The sequence below is a fragment of the Hippopotamus amphibius genome, chromosome 2 (assembly GCF_030028045.1).
Source record: "Hippopotamus amphibius kiboko isolate mHipAmp2 chromosome 2, mHipAmp2.hap2, whole genome shotgun sequence".
Taxonomy (NCBI): Eukaryota; Metazoa; Chordata; class Mammalia; order Artiodactyla; family Hippopotamidae; genus Hippopotamus; species Hippopotamus amphibius.
This window is the reverse complement of record NC_080187.1, coordinates 7493102-7518945: the sequence shown is the minus strand read 5'-3', so window position 1 is coordinate 7518945 and position 25844 is coordinate 7493102. Positions and strand designations below refer to the sequence as shown.

General features: G+C 50.0%; 2 protein-coding genes and 1 non-coding gene across 7 annotated transcripts in view; 1 reads left to right on the top strand and 2 right to left on the bottom strand.

The window, feature by feature from the left end:
• Nucleotides 1–510, bottom strand: part of ZER1 (zyg-11 related cell cycle regulator) — a 30374-nt gene extending 29864 nt beyond the window's left edge. For 2 of the 4 annotated variants that reach the window (XM_057722453.1, XM_057722456.1), the window contains exons 1-2: nt 381–496; nt 36–242 (exon numbers count right to left, since the gene is read on the bottom strand). The gene's annotated coding sequence lies outside the window, so the exon portion shown is untranslated. Of the gene's footprint in view, nt 1–12; nt 243–380 lie in introns of all 4 variants that reach the window. The other 2 variants (XM_057722455.1, XM_057722454.1) reach the window with 2 other exon arrangements.
• Nucleotides 511–9810: 9300 nt separating this feature from the next.
• TBC1D13 (TBC1 domain family member 13) lies at nt 9811–25562 on the top strand. Of its 2 annotated transcripts, XM_057724364.1 has the most exons (12): nt 9811–9924; nt 10904–10977; nt 12501–12541; nt 13146–13207; nt 13360–13459; nt 14304–14386; nt 16105–16264; nt 19644–19854; nt 20543–20706; nt 21650–21810; nt 21990–22047; nt 22973–25562. In XM_057724364.1, the coding sequence occupies exons 1-12, from the start codon at nt 9902–9904 to the stop codon at nt 23036–23038; spliced, it is 1203 nt and encodes a 400-aa protein (XP_057580347.1). In that variant the 5' UTR covers nt 9811–9901; the 3' UTR covers nt 23039–25562. The 2 variants fall into 2 exon arrangements, with proteins under 2 accessions (XP_057580347.1, XP_057580348.1); XM_057724365.1 differs by lacking the exon at nt 12501–12541 and having other exon boundaries at nt 9842–9924.
• TRNAG-CCC (transfer RNA glycine (anticodon CCC)) lies at nt 18198–18270 on the bottom strand. Its single transcript has one exon. It is a non-coding gene; the product is annotated as a tRNA-Gly (tRNA).
• Nucleotides 25563–25844: the final 282 nt, after the last annotated feature.

The window sequence follows — 25844 nt, the reverse complement described above, 5'->3', positions numbered from 1 at the left end:
AAGGGTGCTCACTTTTAAAGGCATGTTTCTCAGACCTGGCAGCAGGAGTAGAGAGAGGAGTCCTCCCACCACCGGCCGAGATGGACCTTTGCAAATGGTTGCAGCGGCGATGGTGCGGCACCGAGGCAGGAGAAGAAAGGGGGAGGACGCAGATACATCCCTTGGCCCCGGGAACGGACGGGGTGCTTCCTCGGCGAGGAGGAGCGGAGGATGTGGCCCAGGAGAATCCCAAGCCAGAGCTCCTGGGGAGGCAGGGGATCTCGTCAGGCTAGGGCCGGGGTCTGGGGAAGACGGGGGTCGACGGGGCGGAGCTTGGGATCCCAGGGACCAGAGCTCCGGGCGGGATGAGGGTCGCGCCGAGGGGACCCCGTGGCCTTTACCTTGCCCTTAAGACTGCGGGCGGGGCTGAGGGCCGCCGGGTGCTGGCTCCGGGGCCCGGCCCCTCCCCCGATCCGGCTCCTATGGCTCGGAGCCTGCAGCCGCCGCCGCCTCCGCTGTCAACAAACCCGCGGCGCGTCACTTCCGGGGCCGCCCCTTAGCAACAGCGAACGGCTTCCCCTGACGGGTCCCGCGGCGAACGCGGGCGGCAGCGGCCGAAGGTTCCGGGGACCCGCGGAGCCTCTTCTCCTCGGCGCCGGCCGGGTCTGCGGGTGCAGGAGGGGGCGGTGGGTCCCCACTCCGGTCCTTAGCGTGCTTCTCACGGGCTCTCTCTGGGCTGGGGAGGCTGGAGGAGTCCCGCTCGGTGACACCGGCTTCCGGGCCCGCTCGGGCCTGCGGTTCCCCGGCGCCCAGGGAATGGTTAAGGGCGGACCGACTCCACCTTCCTCGTCAGCACCGACGTGCCTCCAGCGCCAGCCCCTACCTCCAGCGCCTTATTGAACATCTCCGCCTGGCTTCTCCGCAGGTAGCTCACACCCACGCGTCCAAAAGCGGTCACCATCTTCCCCCCAAACGCGCTGCTACTTCTCCAGCCAGTGAATGCGCCCTCCAGGCAACTCGGCTGTCACCTGGGAAATGGGGAGCCGGCCTTGGCCCCTGCGTTTTCCTCAGCTCCTCGTCCAGTCGCCAAGTCCTAAGGATCTCTCAGCCTCTCCCCTCCTCCTCCAGCAGTGCCCGACTCTGTGCACCATCATTTCTCTTCTGGATTTCTGCAACAGCCTCCTAATGGAACTCCCTGCTCCCTCCCCTCATTCTCTCCACAGTTCCACAGTGAATTTTCCAAAACCAGTAAATCTGATCAGGGCACTCCTCTGCTTATAACCCTTAACGTAGACGACAAGGATGTTCTGTCCCCCTGTCTCTCTCCACGCTCTCCCCTTACTCCCCCCCCTCCCCCGCAGCTTTTCATTCCCCATCCAGATAGTTTAAAACGTTTTTGGTTCTTTTAATGATCCTCTTCGCTTCCATAGGCTCAAATGATTTCTTCCCTACTAAAAATACTTTTCTTGCTTCCATCACTATCCAGTACACATTCCTCCTCCTTCTGGTCTCAGTTTAGATGCTACTTTCTTGACACGACCCTGCACCCCCCCCCCCCAATAATTAGTTTTGTGGATGTTTTCTTCTGCACAGTATCTTTTAGTCTTTGACCATTTATAAGTATGTTTGTACAATTTTGAATCCTTTAGAAAGTCTTTTGATTGTGAATTATCAAAATAAGATGTCCTTGTTAAAATAAAAAATCTAAACAATACAGAAATATATTGTGCGAAAAAGGAAAAGCCCCATTGAAACCCTACCCCAACAACAATTTCATTCCCTTCCCCAGAGGGTACCACTCTTTAACAGTTTGGTGAGTATCCCCTTAGTCCTTTAAAGATATGCATGCATATGTAAGAGCTAAAACTATAAAACTCTTAGAATATAAAGGTGTAAGTCTTTGTGATTTAGAGTTAGGCAGTGGTTTCTTAGATATGACACCAAAAGCATAAGCACAAGAGAAAAAATAGACAAACTGGATTTTATCAAAATTAAAAACTTTTGTGCTTCAAAGGGCACCATCAAGAAAGTGAAAACACAACTCAGCATGGGAAAAGATATTTGCAAATCACATACCTTGTAAAGAACTAGTAATTCAGAATATGTTAAGAATTTATGATGAAATAGTAAAAAGGCAAGTAACCCAATGTAAAATAGGCAAAAGACTTGAATAGACATTTCTCCAGAGAAGATATGCAAATGGCCAAGAAGCACATGAAAAGATACTCAACATCATTAGTCATCAGGGAAATGCAAATCAAAACCTCAAAGCGATGGACTTCCCTGGTGACGCAGTGGTTAAGAATTGGTCTGCCAATGCAGGGGACATGGGTTCAAGCCCTAGGGAGGATCCTACATGCCGTGGAGCAACTAGGCCCATGTGCTGCGGCTGCTGAGCCTGCGTTCTAGAGCCCGAGAGCCACAACTGCTGAGCCCACCTGCTGCAACTACTGAAGCCTGAGCGCCTAGAAGCCCGTGATCCACAACAAGAGAAGCCACCACAATGAGAAACCCGTGCACTGCAATGAAGAGCATCTCCCACTCCACGTAACTAGAGAAAGCCTGCAACTAGAGAAAGCCCACGCCAGCAACAACGGAGACCCAACACAGCCAATAAATAAATAAAATAAATTAAAAAAAAAACTCTCAAAGAGATACAGTTTCATATCCTAGGATAGATATGATCAAAGAGATAGGCAATAACAAGTATTGGCCTGGCCAGGATGTGGAGAAATGGGAACCTTCCTGCATTGCTGCTGGGAATTGAAAATGGTGCAACAGCTTTGGAAAACAGTTTGGCAGTTCCTCAAAACAGTTAAACATAGAGCTACCATATGACCTAGCAATTCCACTCCTAAGTATATACCCGAAAGAAAATTTTCATAGCACCATTATTCATAATAGTCAAGAAGTAGAAATAACCCAAATGTCCATCAACTGATGAATGAATATGATATGGAATAATACAGTCATACAATAGAATGTCATTTGGCAAGAAAAAAGAATGAAGTACTGGTACATGCTACAATATGCATGGAACTTGAAAACATTATGGGAAATGAAAGATACAAGTCACAAAAGATGATACACTTACGATTATATTCTTATGTCCAGAATACACAAATCTATAGAGACAGGAAGTAGATTAGTGGTTTCCTAGGGCTGAGGGCATGGGGGAACTAGGAATTACTGCTAATGGGTATAGGGTTTCTTTTTGGGGTGATGAAATGGTCTAAAATTAGATGGTGATGATCATTGCATGGTTGATGGTTGATAGTTGGATATGTACAGTTCTGTGGATATTCTGAAAAACAGTGAATTACTCACTTTAAGTGCATGCTCTAAATGTGTGTGAATTATATCCCAATAAAGGTGTTAAAATGCATTTATATACATGTGTATATGTAAATTCAATGCAGGATGGATTTAACAATATAAATACGATCATGCTATACAAATTGTTCTGTGACATATTTTTATCACCTTTTATGTCAGATCATATTATTGCTGTTTAATTCTTTTGAATGGTTGCATTGTATTCCAGTAATTGCACAGTTTTCTTATTGGTGGAATTTGGTTGACAGAAAAAAATATTGCTCATAAATTCTACCAGACATTTAAGGGGTAAATAATACCAAGTAATACCAATTCTACACAACTTCCATAAAACTGAAGAGTAGGGAAGACGTTCCTACTTATTTTATGAGGCCATCATTACTCTGATACCAAAGACAGGCAAAGACATGACAAGGATATAAAACTACAGGCCAACATCCCTTGGGAATATAGATGCAAAAATTTTAACAGAATTTTCAACAGAATAAATACACAATAAATTGAATTCTTAACAGAATAAACTGCCACAGAGTTTGTGGCAATTTGTTACAAAAGTAATAGGAAACTAATACAATAGTCTGTGTAGAACAAAGTTCTGTGGAATCTACAAAAAAGCTTCCCAAACTAATGATTGAGTTTAGCAAGATTTCATGACAGGAGACCAAGAAAAGCAATTCAAAATAAATAATAATGTATTATAAATTAATTTATCATTATAAATAATAATGAAAACAAAAGGCAATTTTGTTTCTGTATTCCAGTAATAAATAGTTAGAAACTGAAATTTTAAAAAATACCATTTACGGTAGCATCAAAAAATATGAGTTAGGAATAAATCTGACCAATTATGCGTAAGGCCTGTACACTGAAAACTACAAAACACACCTGAGAGATTAAAAACCTAAATAAGCGGAGCCATGTGTTACGTTCATGGACCAGATGATTCAATAATGTTAGGATATCAGTTCTTTCCAAGTTGATCTGTAGTCTCAAAGCAGTGCCAACCAAAATCCCAGCAAATTTTGTTTCCTAGAAATTGACAAGTTGATTCTGAAGTTTATATACAATGTGAATTATCCAGAGCAAAAGCCAAAATTGCCTTTAAAAAGGAACAGAACTGATGGACTTACACTACTTTTTTGTTAAAGCTTTTCTAAAATGTTAATTAATTGGCTGCGTTAGGTCTTCATTGCTGCTCGCGGGCTTTCTCTAGTTGCAGAGAGGGCAGGCTACTTTTCGCTGGGTGAGCTGGCTTCTCATTATGGTGGCTTCTCGTTGCGGAGCACAGGTTCTCCGTGTGTGCATGCTTCAGTAGTTGCCACACTCGGGTTCTAGAGTGCAGGCTCAGTAGTTGTGGCACACAGGCTTAGTTGCTCTGTGTCACATGGGATCTTCCCAGACCAGGGATGGAACCCGTGTCCCCTGCATTGGCAGGCAGCATTCTTAACCACTGTGCTACCAGGGATGGACTTACACTAATTAACTTTAAGACATTATAGAGCTACAGTATATGGCACTTCAAGGCTTACAGAGCTACTTAAACAGTGTTGTGAGGCCAAAAGTATAGACAAGGAGATTAGCGTCGTGCAACAGAGAGTCCAGAAACAGACCCTGCACGTTTATGATTGATTTTGCCAAAGTTGCAAAGGCAATTCAGTTGGAGAAAGGATAACCTTTTCAACAAATGGTGCTGGGGGGACTTCGCATGTTGTCCAGTGGGTAAGACTCCATACTCCTAAAGCAGGGGGCCCGGGTACGATCCCTGGTCGGGGAACTAGATCCCGTGTGCATGCTCAACTAAGCATTCACATGCCACAACCAAGAAGTCCACATGCCACAGCTAAAGATCCCTCATGCCACACTGAAGATCCCGCATGCCACAACAAAGCTCCAGCGCAACCAAAATAAATAAGAAAAAAAATTTTTTTTAATGGATGTTTTTTAAAACAACAACAACACTGGACAAGGAGCAGATTCGAAGGAAGGTACTTTGCTAGGCATAACTCCACGCTCCACCCACTTCTGCCAGGAAGAAGACAAAGAAAAGAGCCATAGTAGCTGTGCGCATCTCTTCAACTGACTGGAAGCCACTTTTTGTAACAATAATAAACTACCTAGAGCCTCAGTACTTGGAAAAAAAAAAAAAAAACCAACAACAACAACAAATGGTGCTGGGACAATTAGATATTCATATGAAAATAAGTGAACTTTGTTACATACCTCACACTATTTATAAAAATTAACTCAAAATGGATCTTAAACATTTAAAAATGGATCTCAGATCTAAATGGAGAACCTAAATCATAAAACGTGTAGGAGAGGGACTTCCTAGGTGGCGCAGTGGTTAAGATTCCACCTGTAAATGCAGGGGACACGAGTTTGATCCCTGCCCCAGGAAGATACCACATGCTGCAGAGCAACTAGGCCCGTGCACCACAACTATCGAGCCTGCGCTCTAAAGCCCCTGAGCCACAACTATTGACCCCATGTACCACAATTACTGAAACCCATGCACCTAGAGCCCGCGCTCCAAAACAAGAGAGGCCACCACAATGAGGAGCCCGCATACCACAACGAAGAGTAGCCCCCGCTTGCTGCAACTAGAGAAATCCTGTGTGCAGCAATGAAGACCCAACACAGCCAATTTAATTAATTAATTAATTAATTAATTAAAAAATGTGTAGGAGAAAATCTTTGTGATATCAGAGTATGTACACGTTTGAGGGACATGATATCAAAGGTAGTACGGTCTTTATCAAAATTAGGAACTAACGCTCTTTGAAAAAAACACTGTTAAGAGTATATAAAGGTAAACCACAAACCACAAGAAAATATCTGCAAATCACATATTTTATTTTATTTTTTTAAGGTCTTTATTGAATTTGTTACAATGTTGCTTCTGTTTTGTTTGGGTTTTTTGGCCGGCAGGTTTGTGGGATTTCAGCTCCCTGACCAGGGATCAAACCCCCACCCCCTGCATTGGAAGGTGAAGTCTTAAGCACTGGACCACCAGGGAAGTCCCCACATATTTTAAAAAGATGTACCAAACACATTAAGATGGCTATGATCATAAAAATAGAAAATAACAAGTGTTGGTTACAGTGTGGAGAAACCGAAACAGTTGTGCACTATTGGTGAAAATGTAAATGGGTACAGCCACTATGGAAAACAGTATGGCAGCTTCTCAAAAAATTAAGAATAGGATTACATATGGTTCAGCAATTTACCTTCTGGGTATATACCCCAGGGTATTGAAAACAGGGTCTTGAAGAGATATTTGTACACCCACGTTCATAGCAGCATTATTTGCAATAGCCCAAAAAGTAGAAGCAACCCAAGTGTCCATTCATGGATGAATGGATAAACAAAACATGAGCTATTATTCAGCCTTAAAAAAGAAGGAAATTCTGACTCATGCTGAAACTTGGATGAACCTTGAGGACATTATACTAAATGAAATAAGCCAGTCACAGAAATAGATAAATACTGTATTATCTCATTTATGTGAGTTACCTAGAGTAGTCAAATTCATAGGGACAGAAAGTAGAATGAAGGTTGCTAGAGGCTGGGGGAGGGAGAATGGGGAGTTGTTTAGTGGGTGTAGAGTTTCAATTTTGCAAAATGAAAAGAGTTCTGGAGATTAGATGCACAACAATGTGAGTGTACTTAACACTACTCAGTTGTATGCTTAAAAATGTTTTGGATGATAAATTTTATGTTATGTACATCTTGCCACCATTAAAAATAAAAAAGACTTGCATCCAGAAAATCTAAAGAATTCTCAAAACTCAATTTCAATAAGAAGATAAGCCATTGAATAAAAAATGGGAAATAGGGACTTCCCTGGGGGCGCTGTGGTTAAGAATCCGTCTGCCAATGCAGGGGACACGGGTTCCGTCCCTGGTCCAGGAAGATCCCATATGCCAGGGAGCAACTAAGCCCGCAAGCCACACCTACTGAGCCTGTGTACCACAACTACTGAAGCCTGTGCACCCAGAGCCCATGCTCCACAACACGGGAAGCCACCGCAATGAGAAGCCCGCGTATCACATCAAAGAGTAGCCCTCGCTTGCCACAACTAGAGAAAGCCCACACACAACAGTGAAGATCCAACACAGCCAATAAATGAATAAATAAATAAATTTATTCAAAGAAAAACAATGGGAGGGCTTCCTAGGTGGTGCAGTGGTTAAGAATCCGCCTGCCAGTGCAGGGAACACGGGTTTGATCCCTGCTCCAGGAAGATCCCACATGCCGCAGAGCAACTAAGGCCATGGGCCACAACTTTTGAGCCTTCGCTTTAGTGCCCATGAACCACAATTATTGAGCTGTGTGCCGCAGCTACTGAAGCCCACATGCCTAGAGCCCGTGCTCTGCAACAAGAGAAGCCAGGGCAATGAGGAGCCAGTGCACTGCAATGAAGAGCAGCCCCCGCTCACTGCAACTAGAGAAAGCCCGTGCGCAGCAATGAAGACCCAACACAGCCAATAAATAAATAAATAATAAATTAATTTTAAAAATGGGAAATAGATTTGAACAGATAACTTCCCCAAAGAAGATATATAGATGGCAAACACATGAAAAGATGCTCAACATGATTAGTCTTTAAGGAAATGCATATTAGAACAACAGCAAGATACCACTACCCATCTACTAGAATGTGTAAAATAAAAAGACTGACCACACTACGTGCTGATGAGGGCGTAGTACAACAGAAACTTGCATAGACTTCTGGTGTGGGTGTAAAATGATACAACCATTTTGGAAAATGGTTTAGCAGTTTAAAAATTTAAAATTCATCCAGCCATTCCATTCCAAGAAAGAAGAAAGTATATGTACATATAAAGACTTGCACATGAATGTTCATAGCAGCTTTAGGAGTAATAGCCAAAAAATGGAAACAACCCAAATGCTCAACCTAGATGAATGGATAAACTATGGTTGATTCATCTAGTAATGGAATCTACAGCAATAAAAAGGAATGAAGTGCTAATACATGCTACAACATGCACAAATCTCAAAATAATTATGCCGAGTGAAAGGAGTCAGATAAAAAAATCAACAATTCTAGAAAATGCAAACTAATCTGAGGAAGAGGGGAGGAGATACAAAAAGGCAGGAGGAATCTTTTGGGGTCAAGGGATGCGTTTATTATTTTTAGTTATATATGTGTCTAAACCTATGAAAATGTACACTTTAAATATGTGTTATTTACAGAACATCAATTATACCTGGAAGCTGGTAAAATTATATTAAAGTGAAACAGGGGAATTCCCTGGCGGTCCAGGGGTTAGGACTCCACGCTTTCACTGCTGAGGGCCCAGGTTCAATCCTTGGTTGGTAAACTAAGATCCCAAAAACCAAGAGGTGTGGAAAAAAAAAAAAAAAAAGAAAGAAAGAAAAAAAAAGAAAAAGAAAAAAAGAAACCACTGGGGAGAACCTATACATTTCAATATAAAAAGTTTTTTTAAAAAATGGTATTAATTCTTGTCAAATTGCTCTGTGAAAAAGTTGCATCAGGGACGTCCCTTGGTGGCGCAGTAGGTAAGAATCTGCCTGTCAATGCAGGGGACGGGCTGGATCCCTGGGCGGGGAAGATTCCCACGTGGCTTGGAGCAACTAAGCCCATGCACCACAACTACCAAGCCTGCGCTCCAGAGCCCGAGAACCACAACTACTGAGCCATGTGCCACAACTACTGAAACTTGTGCACCTAGAGCCCCTGCTCTGCAACGAGAGGCCACCACACTAAGTCTGAGCCGCCACTCGCTGCAACTAGAGAAAGCCCCTGTGCAGCAACAAAGACCCAACACAGCCTAAAAATAAATAAATTTATTAAAAAATATATATGGACAATTACGCACATATGTACGCACATATGTACACACAGGTATAGAGAAAAAACATTGTAAGGCTGCCAGCTGTTTTTTTCTCTTGGGAAGGATCCTGAAATTTTGGCTTTGCTTTTCCATTGCTCTGATATCATGGTAAATCTCATGTTCACGAAACTCAAAAGTCAAGGAAACACTGAATTGTAGTCCTGCTCTTCCATCCAATATTTACTGAATCATCTGCGCGGTGCAGTCACCTCTATAGGCGTGGAGGGTTCAGCAGTGAAAAGACCAGCCTGGAGGCCTGTATAGTTTAGCAGGGAAGGGCTACATCCCTGAAATAACTCAGTCGCTTATTGCAGGTGAGAAACGTGAAAGGAAGAGAACAAGGTGACAGGTAAATAACGTAGTTGGAAGCTGAGGCCCAGGAAAGGGCAAGGAATAGCCTTCGGCCGGCGCGCAAAGTCTGCGCGGTCACCTGCGCGTCCACAAACTGGGCGCACTAGGTCCGCGGGCCGGGGGGCGGGGTCTTGTTCCCTGCGTCCTCTTGCCCCACCCACCCCGCCGGGCCGCCAGAGGGCGGCGGGGAGATGGGGTGGCACGTGAGCTGAGCGGGGCGGGGCGGGGCGGAACGCGCGCGCCTGCGGCTGAGTTTCCTGTCGGAGGCCTTTGCCCAGCGCCCCGCGTCCCTGAGGGGCGGCGGAGGCGGCGGCGGCGGCGGAGCAGGCAGCTGGGGGGATCCGGAAGTCAACACCATGTTGAGTCTGCACAAGAGCCGGTAAGGGGCCACCGGGGCCGACCAGCCAGGCCACGCCTGGCCAGGTTGCCCCCTCTGACCTGCGGAGGGGGCGCGCAGATGCGACAGGAACCGGGACCTCCCCCTCGTGCCCCCCCCCCCCCCGGGCAGAAGGTTTTGGGCGCCCACTTTCCAACCTCTTTGCTGTGGGCCTCAGGGGGACACGGAGCGGGGACACCGCTCCTGCCCCTCAGTGTCGCCCCTTCTGTCTCTCTCTCCCGCACCCCAGATCCCTTCCCCTGGTGTCTCCCTCTTCCAGGGCCTCGATGCCCGATCCCACCCCCACCTCCCGTCCCTTTTTCCCTTGTTAACCCTTTGCCTCGGTACCCTCCTGTGTCCAAATGCTCCCCGCCCCACGTGCCCTTTTCTTACTAGAAATGCTAGAAAACCTGGATTCTCCAGTTTGTTCTCCCCTCAGGCCAAATCCTGCAGCGTTGGCTAATTTTGTTCACTCTTCAGTTTTCCTCCAGAACTTGTTTTTAAAACCTTTTGTCCTTGCCTGCGGGCAGGCCCAGAGGTCTTCTAATGGTCATATATTTGAGCTTGGAATGCTGCCGATTACACAGCTTCTTGTCTACAGATCAAATTACTCCTGATTCCTAGGGTTTTTTTGAGTTCAGATAGCGGCAGTGTGGTTTGGGCCTGGCCAGCAGGAAGTGCCCCAGTATATGCCAGGTCACGAAATATTAGAATGTGTCTAATTTCATGGTGCTCATTTGAGAACCTCTAGACAAGAATATCTCTACATTCCTGGGCTTACAGGAAGAAGTGATTTCTAGTTCTCCAAAACTGCCTTTGGCCAGGATTTTGCCTGAGCTTTGCCATCTTTATGTACCAAAAGAGTGGGAGGAACAGGTTGGAGACTGGTGGTGTAAGGGAGCTGTGGGCTTTAGGAGTGGTTGCTAAGCCTGTCATCTTGGGGTTTGGTTGTTCCTCATTTGCCTCCCCTCCCTCCTCCTAGGATTGCAGATTTCCAGGATGTCCTGAATGAGCCCATGATTGCCTTGGAAAAGCTTCGTGAACTCAGTTTTAGTGGTAAGAAGCAACTCTCTGTTTTCAGGGGTTTCCTAGAGCAGTGTTGTGACTAAGATGGAGGGGAAGGTGCCCAAGGCCACCCATGGCCAGTTCTGGGGGGCCAGCCTGCCCTCTGGGACCATCTTCAGATTCTGTGGAGCTGAACAACCAGTGACTACCCTGAGCTGGGAGGGAATTCCTGGAGCAGTGGCGGCCGCAGTTAGTATGCCTGTAGGCCTTAGGGTGCTTATTGGCCTGTAAGTGATGCTGATTGCTTCCTGAGAGTAACTGGAGGGTGGAGGGGAGACCTCTTGAGTCGAGGTCAGGTCTCTCCTCATGCCTCAGCAAGCTTCCTGTCTTGTAGAATTTGGTTTAGCTGCAGAGTGGTTCCTGGTTCTCTCCCTGGCTTAGGATCAAAGCCAACTCAGGCAACAGTGAACTTTGGTTAATGGTAAAATTCCAGCCTTAAGACTGGAATTTCACTTTAAGGAGCTGAACCCCAGCAGTTTTTGACTTTGCCCTCCCTGGCCTGGTTAACTTTTCAGCGTAGAGACTTTTGCTTGTCTTTAAGCATACCCCAAGGTGTTCTGGGTGGCTTCCTGTGACTGCTCTGCCCTTGTGACTTTATCAGCAAGGAAAGCTCGAGTCGCCCCCTTCATTCCCATGCAGATTCTGAGGTGGGGGCATTAGCTCCTGTTCATGGTACTAGGGAGACCGTAGTAACAGCTGCTTTAGCGAGGTTCATGACAGGAGAAGTTTGTCTTTCTGTTTAGGAGTGATATTTAGGCCCTAAAGATCGTGAGGGGTTCTGGGATCTGTGCTGAGCTGACACATCTTCCAGGGCCCTGGGGAGGCAGTGGTTATGAGTCAGGCCTGTGTGTGAGTCCTTGACTGCTCTGTCTTTACGGATGAGTTTCTTTATCTGTAAGATGGGGACAGTGGTGCCGATCTTCCCTACTTACTAGGGCTGTAACGAGGATTAAGTGAACTAATGTCTGTAAAGCACAAACCACTTACTATTCATAGCTTAGTTTCTGTTCCACAGATACTTATGGAATACCTGCTGTGGGCCATGTCCCGGGCTAGATACTGGGACCGTAAGACAGATTTCGTCCTCGTCTTTCTGGGGCTTACCCAGTAGTAGGGGTTAAAGATGTTAAGCAAATATACAGATTAGATTATACAGTCCCACTTGCGATGGCTGTTGTGAAGGAGAAGTGATGGCACCAGTATTGTTTATGTCAAGGGACCTGACTCTGGGAAGAGATGGTGGTTGGGAAGAGACGGTGGTTGGTAAAGGCTGCTCTTGAGGAAGAAATATCAAGGATGAGAAGGTGTTATCCTCAAAAGAACATGCCAGACAGGGGTCACGGAGAGAGGGTACACACAGGATTAGCATCTAGCCTAGTAATCTTTCTGGCAGAAAATGATCCTTGAAGAAGTACTTCTTGCCCATTCCACTCCCTGCTGACTGGCTCCGAGGTGGAGGACTGGGGGGTTCTGGGACTCTGCGGGGGCGTGACCTTTGCCTGCTGTGTCCACAGGCATCCCCTGTGAGGGCGGACTGCGGTGCCTCTGCTGGAAGGTGGGTGTGCCTGTGCTGGGGCTTCTGCTCTGCTGAGAGTCCCTGGGTTCCTGCATGGGCTGCCCCCACCCCCGGCCCCTTCTTCCTGTTCTCTGTCTTTCCTTGCTTGTCGCAGGAAGCTTTTCTGGGAAGTTCTGGGTTTTCTGTTTCTCTTGGCGTCCCCTCCAGGATCCCCTTGGGGATGGAACACTTTGTAATGCCAGTGAAGCCCTCTGCTTCCTGGTCCAGACAGCGCAGTGGAAGTGATGCTTATTGGGACAAAAAAAAGCTTGTGCTTTGCCTAAAGCCTTTCGCTGAGGTGGGAGCAGAAGCCCAGTGTCCTGGTTTTCCAACCCCTTTGAGCACAAGGTTTTGTTATCATTTGGAAGAGTCTGTATGAGGAAACGCAGTAGACAGGGCTGGTTCGGGATAAAGGAGGGGGAAGCCAGTGGGGAGAAAACGGGAGGCTACCCCTAGCCCATACCTGCGTTCCTGGGTTTTATTTAGCCCATCTTGCTGTCTCTGGGCTATATCAGACATTTTCCTTCAGGCCTCTCAGCCTCCGTCCACTTCCAGGGTTGGGCTGGGGGAGGTGCCAGAGTTTTGTTCTTCTCTGTCTGTGCAGATTCTCTTGAACTACCTCCCCTTGGAGAGAGCCTCATGGACCTCCATCTTGGCCAAGCAGAGGTGAGACCTTGATGGGGGGAATGGCGGGAGGGCGTTGGTATCAGACAGAGCGGGTAGTGTGAGCCCGGCCCCCTTCTTTTGCTGCCGCTCTGCTCCGGGCTCCCTGGGTGAGACCTCTGGGCACCATCCCTCTTTACTCTTCCCACCAACAGGGAGCTGTACTCTCAGTTCCTGAGGGAAATGATCATCCAGCCTGGCATCGCCAAGGCCAACATGGGTGTGTCCAGAGAGGATGTGACCTTTGAGGACCATGTGAGTAGGGGTCAGCAGTGGGGACTGAGGCTGCAGAGTGGGGAGCGGTGTGGGCTTCGGAGGGGGCTCAGTCCCTCACCCCAGAGGCCGGGTGCGGCTGGTCTGGGGCCCCTCTGGCCCTCCCAGTGCCCCCTTTCTGTGTTTGGCTGTTCAGCCCCCGAGGGCTATCGTCTCTCCCTGTTCTCCGCATGCTCCGGGCCCAGTCGGGACTATAAGCGATGGCTGAGGTCCCGGGAGTGTATGTGCAGCGCTGCGCCGGGTCCTCTGTGTGCATTGTCTCCTTTCCTCCTCAGTCCCCTTCCTTGAGGAAGGTCCTGCGATACTGTAGTTGGAGTCAGAGCAGGGCAGGCAGGAGGATAAACTGCCCTTCTGTTCGCAAATACTGAGCTCCTCCCTGGTGCTTCGCATTTGGAAAGTGGAGATGGATTGGACCCAGGCCGATCCTCCAAGGACTGGAATTTGCGACTCAAAGCGTTAATGAATTAGATTCAAAGAGACCTAATGGTGCAATATTCATTCATTCATTCAGCGAGTGTTTCGTGAGCCCCTGTTATGTGCAGCATTCTAGAGCTGTGGACAGGAAAGACAGAGTCCTTGCCGGGCAGGGAGGGAGGTACTCAGAGCAGCCTGCGGGGCTCGGCTGCTGGGTGTGGAGTGTGATTGAGGTTTGGGAGGCTGTGGGGGCCTGTGCTGCCCCTCGACTAGCTTGCAGGCTGTCAGCCACAGCTGAGTCTCTGGTGGGAGTGCTGGTTCGGGGCCACTGCTCAGGCCTCCAGACTGGTATCTGCTCCTGGGGTCCTAGCCAGCCAAGGTTAACAGAGCATCTCGTTCCCGCCCCCCACAGCCCCTCAACCCCAACCCCGACAGCCGGTGGAACACGTACTTCAAGGACAACGAGGTGCTGCTGCAGATCGACAAAGATGTCCGGTGAGCAGGGCCCTGGGGGCTGGGAGCCGGGCCCTGGGGCTTCTGAGGGCTTTCCAGTTCTCCTGCCCTTTCCCTTCCCAGCTCAGGCCCACAGGCAGTGTTTGAGGACTTGCTGGTGAATTGTCCTGGGAGTTGGCAGCAGGCCTGGGCTGGGGCCGGCTGTGCGGTGAGCGCCCGGCTCTCCGCTCTCCCTGCCTTAGTTTCAGCTGCAGCCCAGGCGTCTGTGGATTCACCTGCTCCTTCCTTCAGCAAATACTGAGGCCCCGCCACATGGCAGGCTCAGTGCCAGGCCGGGGGTTGAACACGGAATAGATAGACGTGGTCCCTCTCCTTAAGGAGCTTAGAAGCTGCGGGAGAAGATGGGAAGACAGGTGCTCAACAAAGTAGATCTTCCGTGTCACTGACGTTTCTGGTGAATGCACTGAAGGCAGAGTTCAGGCTGCCTCAGGGTGGTCGGGAAGCCTCGGCTGAGGAAGCAGCTGAGATCTGAGGAGTGGGGGCCTCGGGAGGAGGGAGGGATGGGCCGTGGTGCTGGGCCAGGAGCTGCCCACTGGAGGCCCTGAGAGCCTGCAGAGCTTGGCTGACAGTAAAGCAGTGCGAAGGCCACTGTGCCTGAGGCCACGCCGGAGGCAGGCAGGGGTTGGACCTTGGACTCCATCCCAGGGCCGTGGGGCAGGAGTGACAGGGTCAAAAATGTGTTGTTTTTTTTAAAACTGTGGTCTGCCCTGTGTGCATGTGGGTGCTGTTCCCCTTGGTAGAGAAGCGTGCAGACGCTGGCTGTGCTGTCCTGTTGGGTTGGCGAGTCCTCTCCCACAGGAGAGGCCGGGAGGCCTGTCTGCCATGGGCCTAGGAGTTAGAGGCTGGGTCCTGGAGTCTGCCTGCATGCTTTCAGTTCCACCTCCACTGCTTGTTAGCTGTGCTTCCAGTTCCTTGCCACGTGGGGCTGCTCCTCTCCTGTGCTCATTGTGCCAAGGCCCCTGGTGGGACCCCAGCCCCCCGTGGCTGAGCTGAGAGGCCGAACGGGCTGCCTCCTTTCTCAGGCTGGTGTTGGGGAGCTTCTACCCACGAGGTGTTTAATAGCCCCTCTGTTGCCAGGAACCACATCTTGAACCCGGTTCTGGGGAAACAGGTTCTTACCCTGGTAGTGATTGTAGCATGTTGTTCAGTGTTCCTAGAGGGCAAGTCTGTAATGTGCTCTGTGTAAGAAGTCTAGAAAACGTGTGTGTACCGCAATACATATATTTCAGAAACTTGATCACGTTCTAGAGACTGTCTCCCAACTTGCTTTTTTCTCTTACTCGATCTTGAACATCTCACCATGTCAGCTGTGTAATATTTGTTGTTTAACGTGTAACTTAACTAAACCTCTTTTACCATTTTAAGCCATAATACAGTTAATACTTTTGTACACATTAGATATTTTTGACATGGAAAGATGTTTATGGTTTAAGAGAAGAGTTAGATTGTAAGACCCTAAGGACACGCTTAAAAATGTCTGTGTGTGAGTGTGTGTGTGTCTGTCTGCAAATACACGTAAGATATAGGGGTATGTATACATAGGCAATGATTATATTGCTTTTGAAATAAAATGTTATTAGGTTAAAACACACACACACAAAAGGCTTTGGGGATGTCTGGGGCACCCGGCAGCAGGGTGCTGGTAGGATGCCCAAAACCTCCGTGCTGAGTGACAGTGCTCTCATGTTCCCTCTTGACAGGAGGTTGTGCCCAGACATATCCTTCTTCCAGAGGGCTACCGAGTACCCCTGCCTCCTCATCCTGGACCCCCAGAATGAGTTCGAGACCCTTCGTAAGCGGGTGGAACAGACGACGCTGAAATCCCAGACGGTGGCCCGGAGCCGGAGCGGGGTCACAAATGTGAGAGGCACCGTGGCGACCCCAGGGACTCCCTGTGACAGCCTTTCCCTTCCTGCTTCCCTTGGACTGGTGGCCACAGACCATCGGGCCCCTGACAGTCTGCCCTGCTGACAGTTACCCAGAGCAACCTCAGTCCTGCCTGGTCCTCCTCTGGGCTCTTTCTGAAAGTCAGGCATCAAAGGCTGGTGTAACGGGTGCGAGGGAGGGCCCCTCTGTGCAGTGAGGGAGCCACACTTGTGGTTGGTGGTGGAGACAGGTGCTTGGAAAAGTGACTGCAAGTGTGGTGAGGAAGTGGAGTGGGACCTAGTCTGGTCATCAGGGAAGACTTCCCTGAAGAAGTGACATTTAAGCTGAAGCTTGAAGGATGAAGAGGAAAGAGCCTTCCAGGTGGAGAGGAGGGCATGTGTGGATGGCTGGAGAGAGTGGGGTGTGTTCAAGAAAGGGAGGAGTCCAGCATGAGGTGGGGTGAGGCAGGGTCGGGGAGAGGGTTGCTGGAGAATGCTAGAGAGGTGAGTGGTGGTGTGGCCACGTGGGGCCTTTATCCTGAGGGCTGGGGATGCTGGCGGCATTCCAAGAGCAGGGATGTGATTTAAGTCTGCCTTTGTAAAAGATTGCTGTGGGCACTGTGGGGACATTAATTGGAGGGGGCAGGAATGGAGGTGTCCAGGCAAGGGTCGGTGGGGGCTGGGGCTGGGGTGGAGTGGAGAGGGATGTGAGAGACCTAGGAGAAGGGAACGATGGGTCTTGTGCTGGCCAGGTTATGCTGAGTGTTTGAACCTCAATCTTCTAGCAGATTCCTGTGATTCTGAGAAGCTGCTTACAGCTAAACAAGTATCTTGTCTTATTCCTTAACTTAAATCCACTGCTTTGGTACCTAGAGATTTGAGTTCCTCAAAATTTTTCACTGTCCAACAACAGTGGAAAAATCCTCTGTAACCTCCAACAAGCTAGAGACAGGTACTACTGCAGAAGCTCGTTTTCCCCTGGTGGAGTGACCAGTCAGGGCTTTGTGTTTCCAGGAGAGCAGCCACATTCCCCCACGGGTGATGGAGTCATTCTGGCTGATGCCCAGGTTCCACGTGTTGTGGACAGAGCTGGGAGTGTCAGGAGGTGTCAGATGCTCGGCTAAATGACCCTGTGGCTGGCTGGGTTGGTGGTCCTCCTGCTTGGTTGGCTGCTGATGTTCTGGCTGCATGGCAAGATGGGGACCTGGTTTCTGTTGTTAATTTGGCTACAGTAATTGGTGGCTGAGAACCGATTTTAGGTTTGGACCTGGTCCTGGTGTAAGAGAACAAGACCACAAGCTCTATCGCTAGACCTCTGGACCAAGCACAGTTTAAAGCTGACTGTGCTTGGACCCTGGGCAAGAAACACCAGACTCACCTTCCTGGGCCTCCGTCTCTTCTGTAAACTGGGCGTGATCATTTCCACCCTGTCTGGCTTTTGAATTGCCCAGAGGATGAAATGAGGTCATGGCTGTGAAGATTCTTGGAAAGCTGGAAAGTAGTGGGCACTCTCTGAGGCCTGGACCTCAGGTTCTAGAGTCAGCCAGTCTGGGCTCACTTAATGCGAGATGTGTGAGGAGTGGCCTGACACTTCTGAGCCTCAGTTTCCTCATCTTGAAAGTGATGTTGACACTATCCTAAGCTGTACAGGGCATTAAACAGGAAGGCTTGTAGAAGAACTCTGTCTTGCACATAGAATACTCTGGGTAAACATTAGTGATGTGTGTATATGTGTGTGCACATGTACACGCGTGTATATGTAGTGGAAAAGGGAGTTTAATGTCCCCAGGCCTCTAGGCTTCCAGGATGGCTTCATACTCTGTCCCTACGTGGGTGTGCCTGTGGCTGTCATACAGGTAACTGCATGCACCTGAATCTCTCTCTCTTTTTTTTTTCTTGGCTGCACCATGTGGCATGCGGGATCTTAGTTCCCCAACCAGGAATTGAACCCGGGCCCCCTGCATTGGGAGTGCAGAGTCTTAACCATTGGACCACCAGGGAAGTCCTGGCCTCTGAATCTTTACGAAGCTCCCGAGGGGTCCTGATGTTGGGGGCCTCTGCTCTATTGCATGAGTTTTTAGTGCGGATCATCCTCTCTTCATTCATCTCCCAGCTTTTTCTTATGAAAATTTTGAAACATTCAGAAAAGTTGAAAGGAATACAGTGCACGCCTATATACTTTCTACCTAAATTCAACAGTTGTTAACCTTTTGCTATGTATATGTGTGTGTTATATATAGACAGAGAGTAAACTGCAGGTGTCCTGACCCTATACCCCCAGGTCCTTCAGCAGGCATCCCTGGAGATTAAGGACATCCTCCATACCATGGTCTCATCTACGAAGATTACCCATAATCTGTAATAATACCTCATATCCAATCCAGGATCGGGTGTCCTTGTTCATACCAAGAATATTTTTGTTGTTTTAAATCCAAACCAGGACCTAGTCAGGGTTTTTGTGTTGCATTAGGATGTTTTGTTTTTTTAGTCTCTTCATCTGGAGCAGGCCTCCATTCCCCCTCACCCCACAACACAGAGTCTTAACCAAGTTGTCTGTTTTGTGTTTGATATACTTTTAAAGTTTTTGTTGTTGTTGTTTCAATTTTTATTTATTTTTGTTATTTATTTATTGACCGTATTGTCTTCGTTGCTGCGTGCGGGCTTTCTCTAGTTGCGGTGAGTGGGGGCTACTTTTTGTTGCAATGCGCGGGCTTCTCATTGTGGTGGCTTCTCTTGTTGCGGAGCACGGGCTCTAGGCATGAGGGCTTCAGTAGTTGCAGCACATGGGCTCCGTAGTTGTGGCTCACGGGCTCTAGAGCGCAGGCTCAGTAGTTGTGGTGCACGGGCTTAGTTACTCCACAGCATGTGGGATCTTCCTGGACCAGGGATCGAACCCGTGTGCCCTGCATCAGCAGGCAGATTCTTAACCACTGCGCCGCCAGGGAAGTCCCAAAGTTTTTTCTTTTAATTGAAGTATAACTTAAAATAAATGCACAAATCTCAGGTAGACAAGTAGATGAACTTTTCCTTATGTGTACACACATGTAACTGCCAACCAGATCATGACATGGAACATTTCCAGTATCCAGAAAGGTCCCTCATGCCCCTTCCCAGTCAGTACCCCTTTCCTCAGAGGTAAGCACTGTTCTGACTCTTATCACCGTAAATTAGATTTCAGTCCAGCTGACTCGTAGAATGTCACACATTCTGGATTTGTCTGCTTGTTCCTGGTTGTGTTGGGCACGTTCCTCTCTGCCCTGGGTTGCCCATGACATGGAAATTCGGTTTCGACTTACTGGTGAACATATCTGGTGAGAACATACTGTCGGTAATGCCACCCACCTTCTTAACGGGCTCCTCCTCCTCTCCCCCAGATGAGCTCCCCACACAAGAACTTGGCGCCCTCAGCCGTGAACGAGTATGAGGTGCTGCCCAACGGCTGTGAGGCCCACTGGGAGGTGGTGGAGCGGATTCTGTTCATCTACGCCAAGCTCAACCCTGGCATCGCTTACGTGCAGGGCATGAATGAGATCGTGGGGCCCCTCTACTACACCTTTGCCACCGACCCCAACAGTGAGTGGAAAGGTAAAGAGACGGGGCTCCTGGCTGCCCACGTCCCTAATGGCTGCCTCCTGGAAAAACGGACCAAGGAGAGCCAGGCTAATGGGCTTTATCAAGCTGTGCAGCTCACTTCCCTATTTTGGGCCTCCTTTTTCTCTCTGTCGAATAAGGGGGTTGGTCTGGATCACCTCAGAGATCTTTTCTGGCTTGAACTTTCTAGAATGTTAGGTGTTTACCGATCTCTTGATATTTGTAACTGCGTTTCTGGTAGAGGAGAACTGTGTATACAGGAAGCTGACCGATAGAAAGGATGTAAATCAATAATGGTTCAAAAAATGTCAGCAGAAGAGCTTGTAATCGGTTGCTAAGCCAGTGTACATTGTTGCCAGAGGTGTGAGAAGAAAGAAGTGGGAACTCCCTGGTGGTTCAGTGGTTAGGACTCCATGCTTTCACTGCTGGGGGCGTGGGTTTGATCCCTCGTTAACTAAGATCCCATAAGCCCCATGGCATAGCCAAAAAAAAAGTGGTGTCTTTAGTCTGCGAGGGGAGAGTGGTCAGGGACAGAGGAGGGATGCAGCCTGACCAAGGCAGGGTGAGTTGGTGAGGCTCTGAGGTGAGGTGAGGGGGAGGTCTCATGTAGGCACGCGGTGGGGTGGGACTCGGCGGGGCAGCAGTTCTCCCGAGTGCTGCCCTCACCCTACCCGTCTCCCAGAGCACGCCGAGGCAGACACCTTTTTCTGCTTCACCAACCTCATGGCTGAGATCCGAGACAACTTCATCAAGAGCCTTGACGACTCACAGTGTGGCATCACCTACAAGATGGAAAAGGTGTACTCCACCCTGAAGGATAAGGACGTGGAACTCTACCTGAAACTGGTGAGGACCCCCAGGACCATGCAGGCCAGGGCAGACAGACAGCAAGGGGCAGAGAGCAGCAGGCCCAGGCTGAGGCCTGGCTGGACTCTGGGGATTGGAAGTGGCTGCTGCTGCCAGGGACCTGGGTGCTGAGGCAGGGCTGGGGCACCGGGGCAGCGGGTGGTGGGAGCCTAGCAGCCTGGGGGTGGGGGGTGGATACAGTGCCCCGAGTGCCAGGCACGGTGCAGGGCGTTCACCTTATGCTTTTAGTTCAGTCTGTTAGAGCCTTCCAGGAAAGGAGGAATAAACTTCATTTTTAGAAATTAGCGGAGTGGCATTCCATGTTTATTTCAGGAACCGGTTCAGTAAAAAGAATGTTTATTTTTTAAACAAAACTAGTTTTGTTGAACAAGAAAATATATATAAACATATCTTTTTAAGCAGATATGGAATTATGTCTTGCTGTCTTGTAACACGCTTTTCAGTCAGTAGTATTCACTGTGGCTGACCAGCGGGGCTCAGCTCCGTGGGGAACAGTTGCCTTGTGGGGTTGTCGTATGGAGTAAATAAATGAGATATTTAACGTGTTAAGCACAAGGCTAGGCTTGTAATGAGAGTCCAATAATTGTTTCTCTGTCTCTAAATCCAAAGTTATAATCTGTGTAGCATTTTAAAAGAATTTGGGCCATCCTTTATACATCTGAGGAGCTGATGTAAAAGTTTGGGTATCTGGCTTCGCTCAAAAAATCAGACAATCTGCCAGCATTGGCTAGCAGCAAGCAGCAGCTGCCCCTTTCACTGAGCGAGGCTCTCTAGGCGCCCGGTGCCATCCCCGCCTCAGTGTGCCTGGCGCTCGTGCCCGGCCTGCCGCTTACCTGAACTCCTGTCTAATAGGCTGCATGGTGTTCCGTGGCCACCAGCCCACACGGATTCTCGCACCCACCCCGCACCTCTGTCTCCCCAGCAAGAGCAGAACATCAAGCCCCAGTTCTTCGCCTTCCGCTGGCTGACACTGCTGCTGTCCCAGGAGTTCCTGCTGCCTGATGTCATCCGGATCTGGGACTCCCTGTTCGCTGACGACAGCCGCTTTGACTTCCTCCTCCTGGTCTGCTGCGCCATGCTCATGTGAGTATGGCTGTGAGCAGGGGGCGGGCAGGGCTGCTCTCGTGGGGCTGGAGTGAGCCTCTGGGATTCTCAAGGGCGCATCCAACCCGACTCGCTGTGGCAGGAGCCGGAAGGGGCCTGGTGGCCCTGCACTCAGAGTGGCCCTGAGGCCCAGTGCTTTTGTTGCTTGTTTTTCTTAGACTGATCCGGGAGCAGTTGCTGGAAGGGGACTTTACCATAAACATGCGGCTTCTGCAGGTAATGGAGTTTGGAGGGGCGGGCTCGGTCTTTAGCCGTGAGGCAGACACTTAGCAGGCGGCCACCCCAGGCCAGCTGCTGTGACAGGCTGCGTCACGTTCAGGGGAGGGTAGCAGGGCTTAAGAGTCCAGACCCCTGAGGCAGATCTGGGTTTGGATCTGGGTTGAATCTGGCTTTGCCATTGACCTTGAGTGTGGTGTGGCCTTGAGTGAATGAATGCCTTGGCTTTTCTGAACCAAGTGCTCTGCGTAAGTAAACCATGCCTGGGCCACAGCCCTTATCACCTGGTACGTGGTGATAATGCCCGTTGGTGAGCGTGCACAGACCCGGGGAAGGAAAGTGTGTGCCTTAGTGGTTAAGAACATGGGCTCAAGACTCAGGCAGTTTTAGGTTCATATCTTTGTTTTACTGTGCTAGTCACATGACTTAAGCCAAGTGGCAACCTCTCTAAGCCTTAATTTCTTTGCCAGTGCCTGGCCTGGGGTTGGTTTTCAATAACTTCATTGACTAGATCTGCAAGACGGGCAGGTTGATAGTAACCCCTTATCGGGCTGTTGAGGTGACCCAGTGACCTCATGCGTGGACGGTGTCCGCCAGCCCTGTGCCAGGCTCATTGTGGAAGGAGCTCAGGGGTCAGTGGCAGGAGGTGGGGAGAGGCGAGGCAGGTGGTATTGGTCCTAGGGAATGGGCTGTGAGATCTTTTGGGTGGTGACTGGTTGGGTTGGTTAAGTTAGTGCTGCAGTGGGTGTAGCAATAGCTTCATGCAGGGTTTGGGCAGACTGGGTGTGTCTGGTCTCCTGTGGTCCCTGCCCCTTAGGCCCAGGGGCCAGCATGGTGACAGGTCCACTGGGGAGGTTTGGGAGCGGCAGAGCTGGTGAAGGGTGGGCTCACTTCACAGGCATACTGTTGGCTTTTCCCTGCCTAGGATTACCCCATCACAGACGTCTGCCAGATCCTACAGAAAGCCAAGGAACTCCAAGACTCCCAGTAGCCTGGCATCAAGAGGCGCGGGTTTGGGAGAGAAGCTCCCGCCAACCCCTGTGCCCTGGCTTCTGGGATGTGCAGAAGCCCGTGGGGTCCCAGCCGAGGGGCCGCTGCAGGATCGGCCTGCCCCAGGCCTCACCTTGGCCGCTCGCACCGGGGGCCCCGCTGTGCCCCGCTCTTTCCTAACCACCGAGCCCTGGCTCCTTCCCCCACCCCTCCAGCCCTGGACCCTTTGCCCAGGCTGCTGAGCAAGGCGGGAACTCATGAGGTTGCTTCCTGGGGCTGGGGCTGGGGCAGACTGTGGACCCTGGGAGCTGGTAGGGGCCCTCCCTGCCCTGCTCTGCTGTTCCCTTCCTGCTCTCCTGCTCCGTCTCCTGGGCACTGGTCGGGGAGGTGCTTGGCAAATGAGCCAGAAACTGCTTCTTCTGGAGGTTGGTGCTTGGGCTTCTCCACGGGGAAGGTGACACTGTGAAGGAGCTAAGAGGCTGCCAGGCCCAGGTCACACTCTCTCCCCTCCCCACTGAGTGTGTCTGTGTGTAGTTGTGGGTTGCTGTGTATGTCTCTTAATCCTCCTGGTGTCTGTCTGTGTGTGTGAGTGTGTGTGGTGTGTGTGGAGGGAGGTGACTCCTTCTAGGTCTCTGCTTCTCTTTGTCTTGTCACCTCTATGCCTCCATCCCCCCCTCTCTCCCTCCACCTCTTTCATTGAGGGTGTGTGTGGCTCTCGCGCTGTCCACCCCTCCCTTGCTCTCCATCTGCCCTCTCTTGGGGTGCCTTATCCCCAGCCTCTCCCCCACTCTCCCCTCTCTGCTCAAGAACCCTGGAGACAGAATGAAGAGTATGGCTCAGCATAGCTCCTGGAGGTCAGTCAGCCTTGGCCTTTGCAGCCTGTTCCTATCCCCCAACTCTAGGCTCCCAGGGCTCCCAGTCCACAGTGCCTCACTTGAGGGCACTGAACCCGTGCCCAACCACAGAATTCCTGGAAACCCAAAGCTGCTGAGAACTGATGGCCCGTGAAGCTTTGAGCGTCACCCTCCTGTCCAGGGCGGGAGGAGGGAGTAGAGGAGAGCCGGGTCTTCCAGAGGTTCCCCCAAACGTCCTTCTCTCCCAAAGGAAAAAGGACATTAAGGTTGGGATCCAGGTGCTTCTAAGATGTAGTTGTTCTCATGGCTTCCAGGTGCCGACCCAGGGCAGGCGAGTCCCAATAAAGGCAAGTGAGACTAAAGGGAGCTTCTGTGGGCCAAGCATGGCTGAGCTCAAAGGCCTGGGTCCTGCAGGCCAGGAGAGCCACGTCTCCCGCAGGCAGGGGAGCTGAGGAGGTGCTGGCCCTTCTCTGGTCTCCTGCTGGGGCTGTTGCCAGGATCTGGGGCAGGATGGTTCTGAGTAGGGGCAGCTGGCTCCTCCCACACTGGGCTGTGGGAGGAGTGGGCTTATTCTGACCAAGTCCCTTCCTCCTTTTGTGAGGAGGCAGGTGGTTTGCACCTGGAAGGCTGGGTAGTGTAGCACAGGTCCTCTTCATCTTCCCAGACTGGCCTGCGGGGACCCTCATGTCCCCCAAAGCCTTCCTGAGTCTGGCAGCCCAGACTTGTGGCTGTGGGCTGGGAACAGCTTCCCCTAGGCGGCTCCTTTCCAGGCTGTTCCTTGGATGCTTCTGGGACTTCATGCACTTGCCTTTTTCCTCCTCCTCTCCCAACACAGTATTTGGGAGAATTTTACTATTTATTCAGACTCCTGGTTATTTATTGAAGATTGGTAAGTGCTTGATTTGGGGATGAAGGGTAGGGCTGGGAAGGTGGAAACCAGTTGGAGACATGGTCTTCCTCCTGACCTTCCAGGGCCAGTCAGCATTCTCTCCCTCTGCCTCTGGGACCTTCCTGGTTTTCCAGTAGGTCCTGTCTGAGAGGGCTCTGAGCTCTGTAACAGGAAACGAGAGAGCTGGTATCCTTGCCAGCCTCCAAGACTCTGGCATGGGGTAGAAATACACTGCTTCCCAGCAGCCTGGCTCACCCTCTTCCCAGAACTTGTCAGCTGGTGGTTCAGTCCCAACTTGATCCCTTCACAGCCTGAGGCCTGGGCCACAGCCTGGGACCCAGCAGACACTGCCCAGGACATCTGATGCATTCCTTCTTGCCTGTCCTTATGTCTGTCCTCCTGGGACCATACTACTTGAATCACTGCATCTAATTTGTCTCAGTGGCAGACCTGGGTCCAGTGCCCTCTCTGACCTTGTGATGAAGGTCAGAAGAGCACAGGGACCATGTCCAGGTTAGACTGAGCTCCCCAGTGGGAGGTCCTGCCCTTGGCAATTGCCCCTCCCCAGACTCTCAAGGGAGGTCCCCAGAGAGCCAGCGACCCCGAGGGTTCCTACTTGGGAAGCTGCCTCCAGGACTTTGGACGCTTACAGAATTAGCTGTATGAATTCAGCAGGTCTCACTCCAAGGGTCAGAATGTTATTCTGCTTTTTTTTCTTCATCTGTTTTGTTTTTTGAATCAATGCTGTTGATGACAAGTTGTCTTTAATAAATCATATGTTCTTTGCAATGGGCGCTGGTTCAGTGATGGGCTGAAACCTTCAAGACCTCAGAGCAGAAAAAAACGTTTGGTCAAAAAATGGAGTCAAGGAGGCTCTTAGAGTGGTCAAAGGAAAAGGCTAGGAAATTGTTGGACTGTTTAATTCTTCTTTAACAACTGCAATTCGCAGCTGGCAGTAGAAGAGCGTGTGTACTGGGGCAGACGGTATTATATCATGATTTCATAGCAAGTTATTTTTTTAGATTGAGAAAAAATTGAAATCCAACAGGTCGTTAATAGCCCAC

Bases quoted from the DNA above. Each gene is read 5' to 3' on its own strand.
- TBC1D13 (XM_057724364.1), top strand. From the start codon at position 9,902: ATGTTGAGTCTGCACAAGAGCCG. The intron at 9,925-10,903 runs GTAAGGGGCCAC...CCCTCCTCCTAG, and splicing joins TTGAGTCTGCACAAGAGCCG to GATTGCAGATTTCCAGGATG. The intron at 12,542-13,145 runs GTGGGTGTGCCT...CTGTCTGTGCAG, and splicing joins TGCGGTGCCTCTGCTGGAAG to ATTCTCTTGAACTACCTCCC.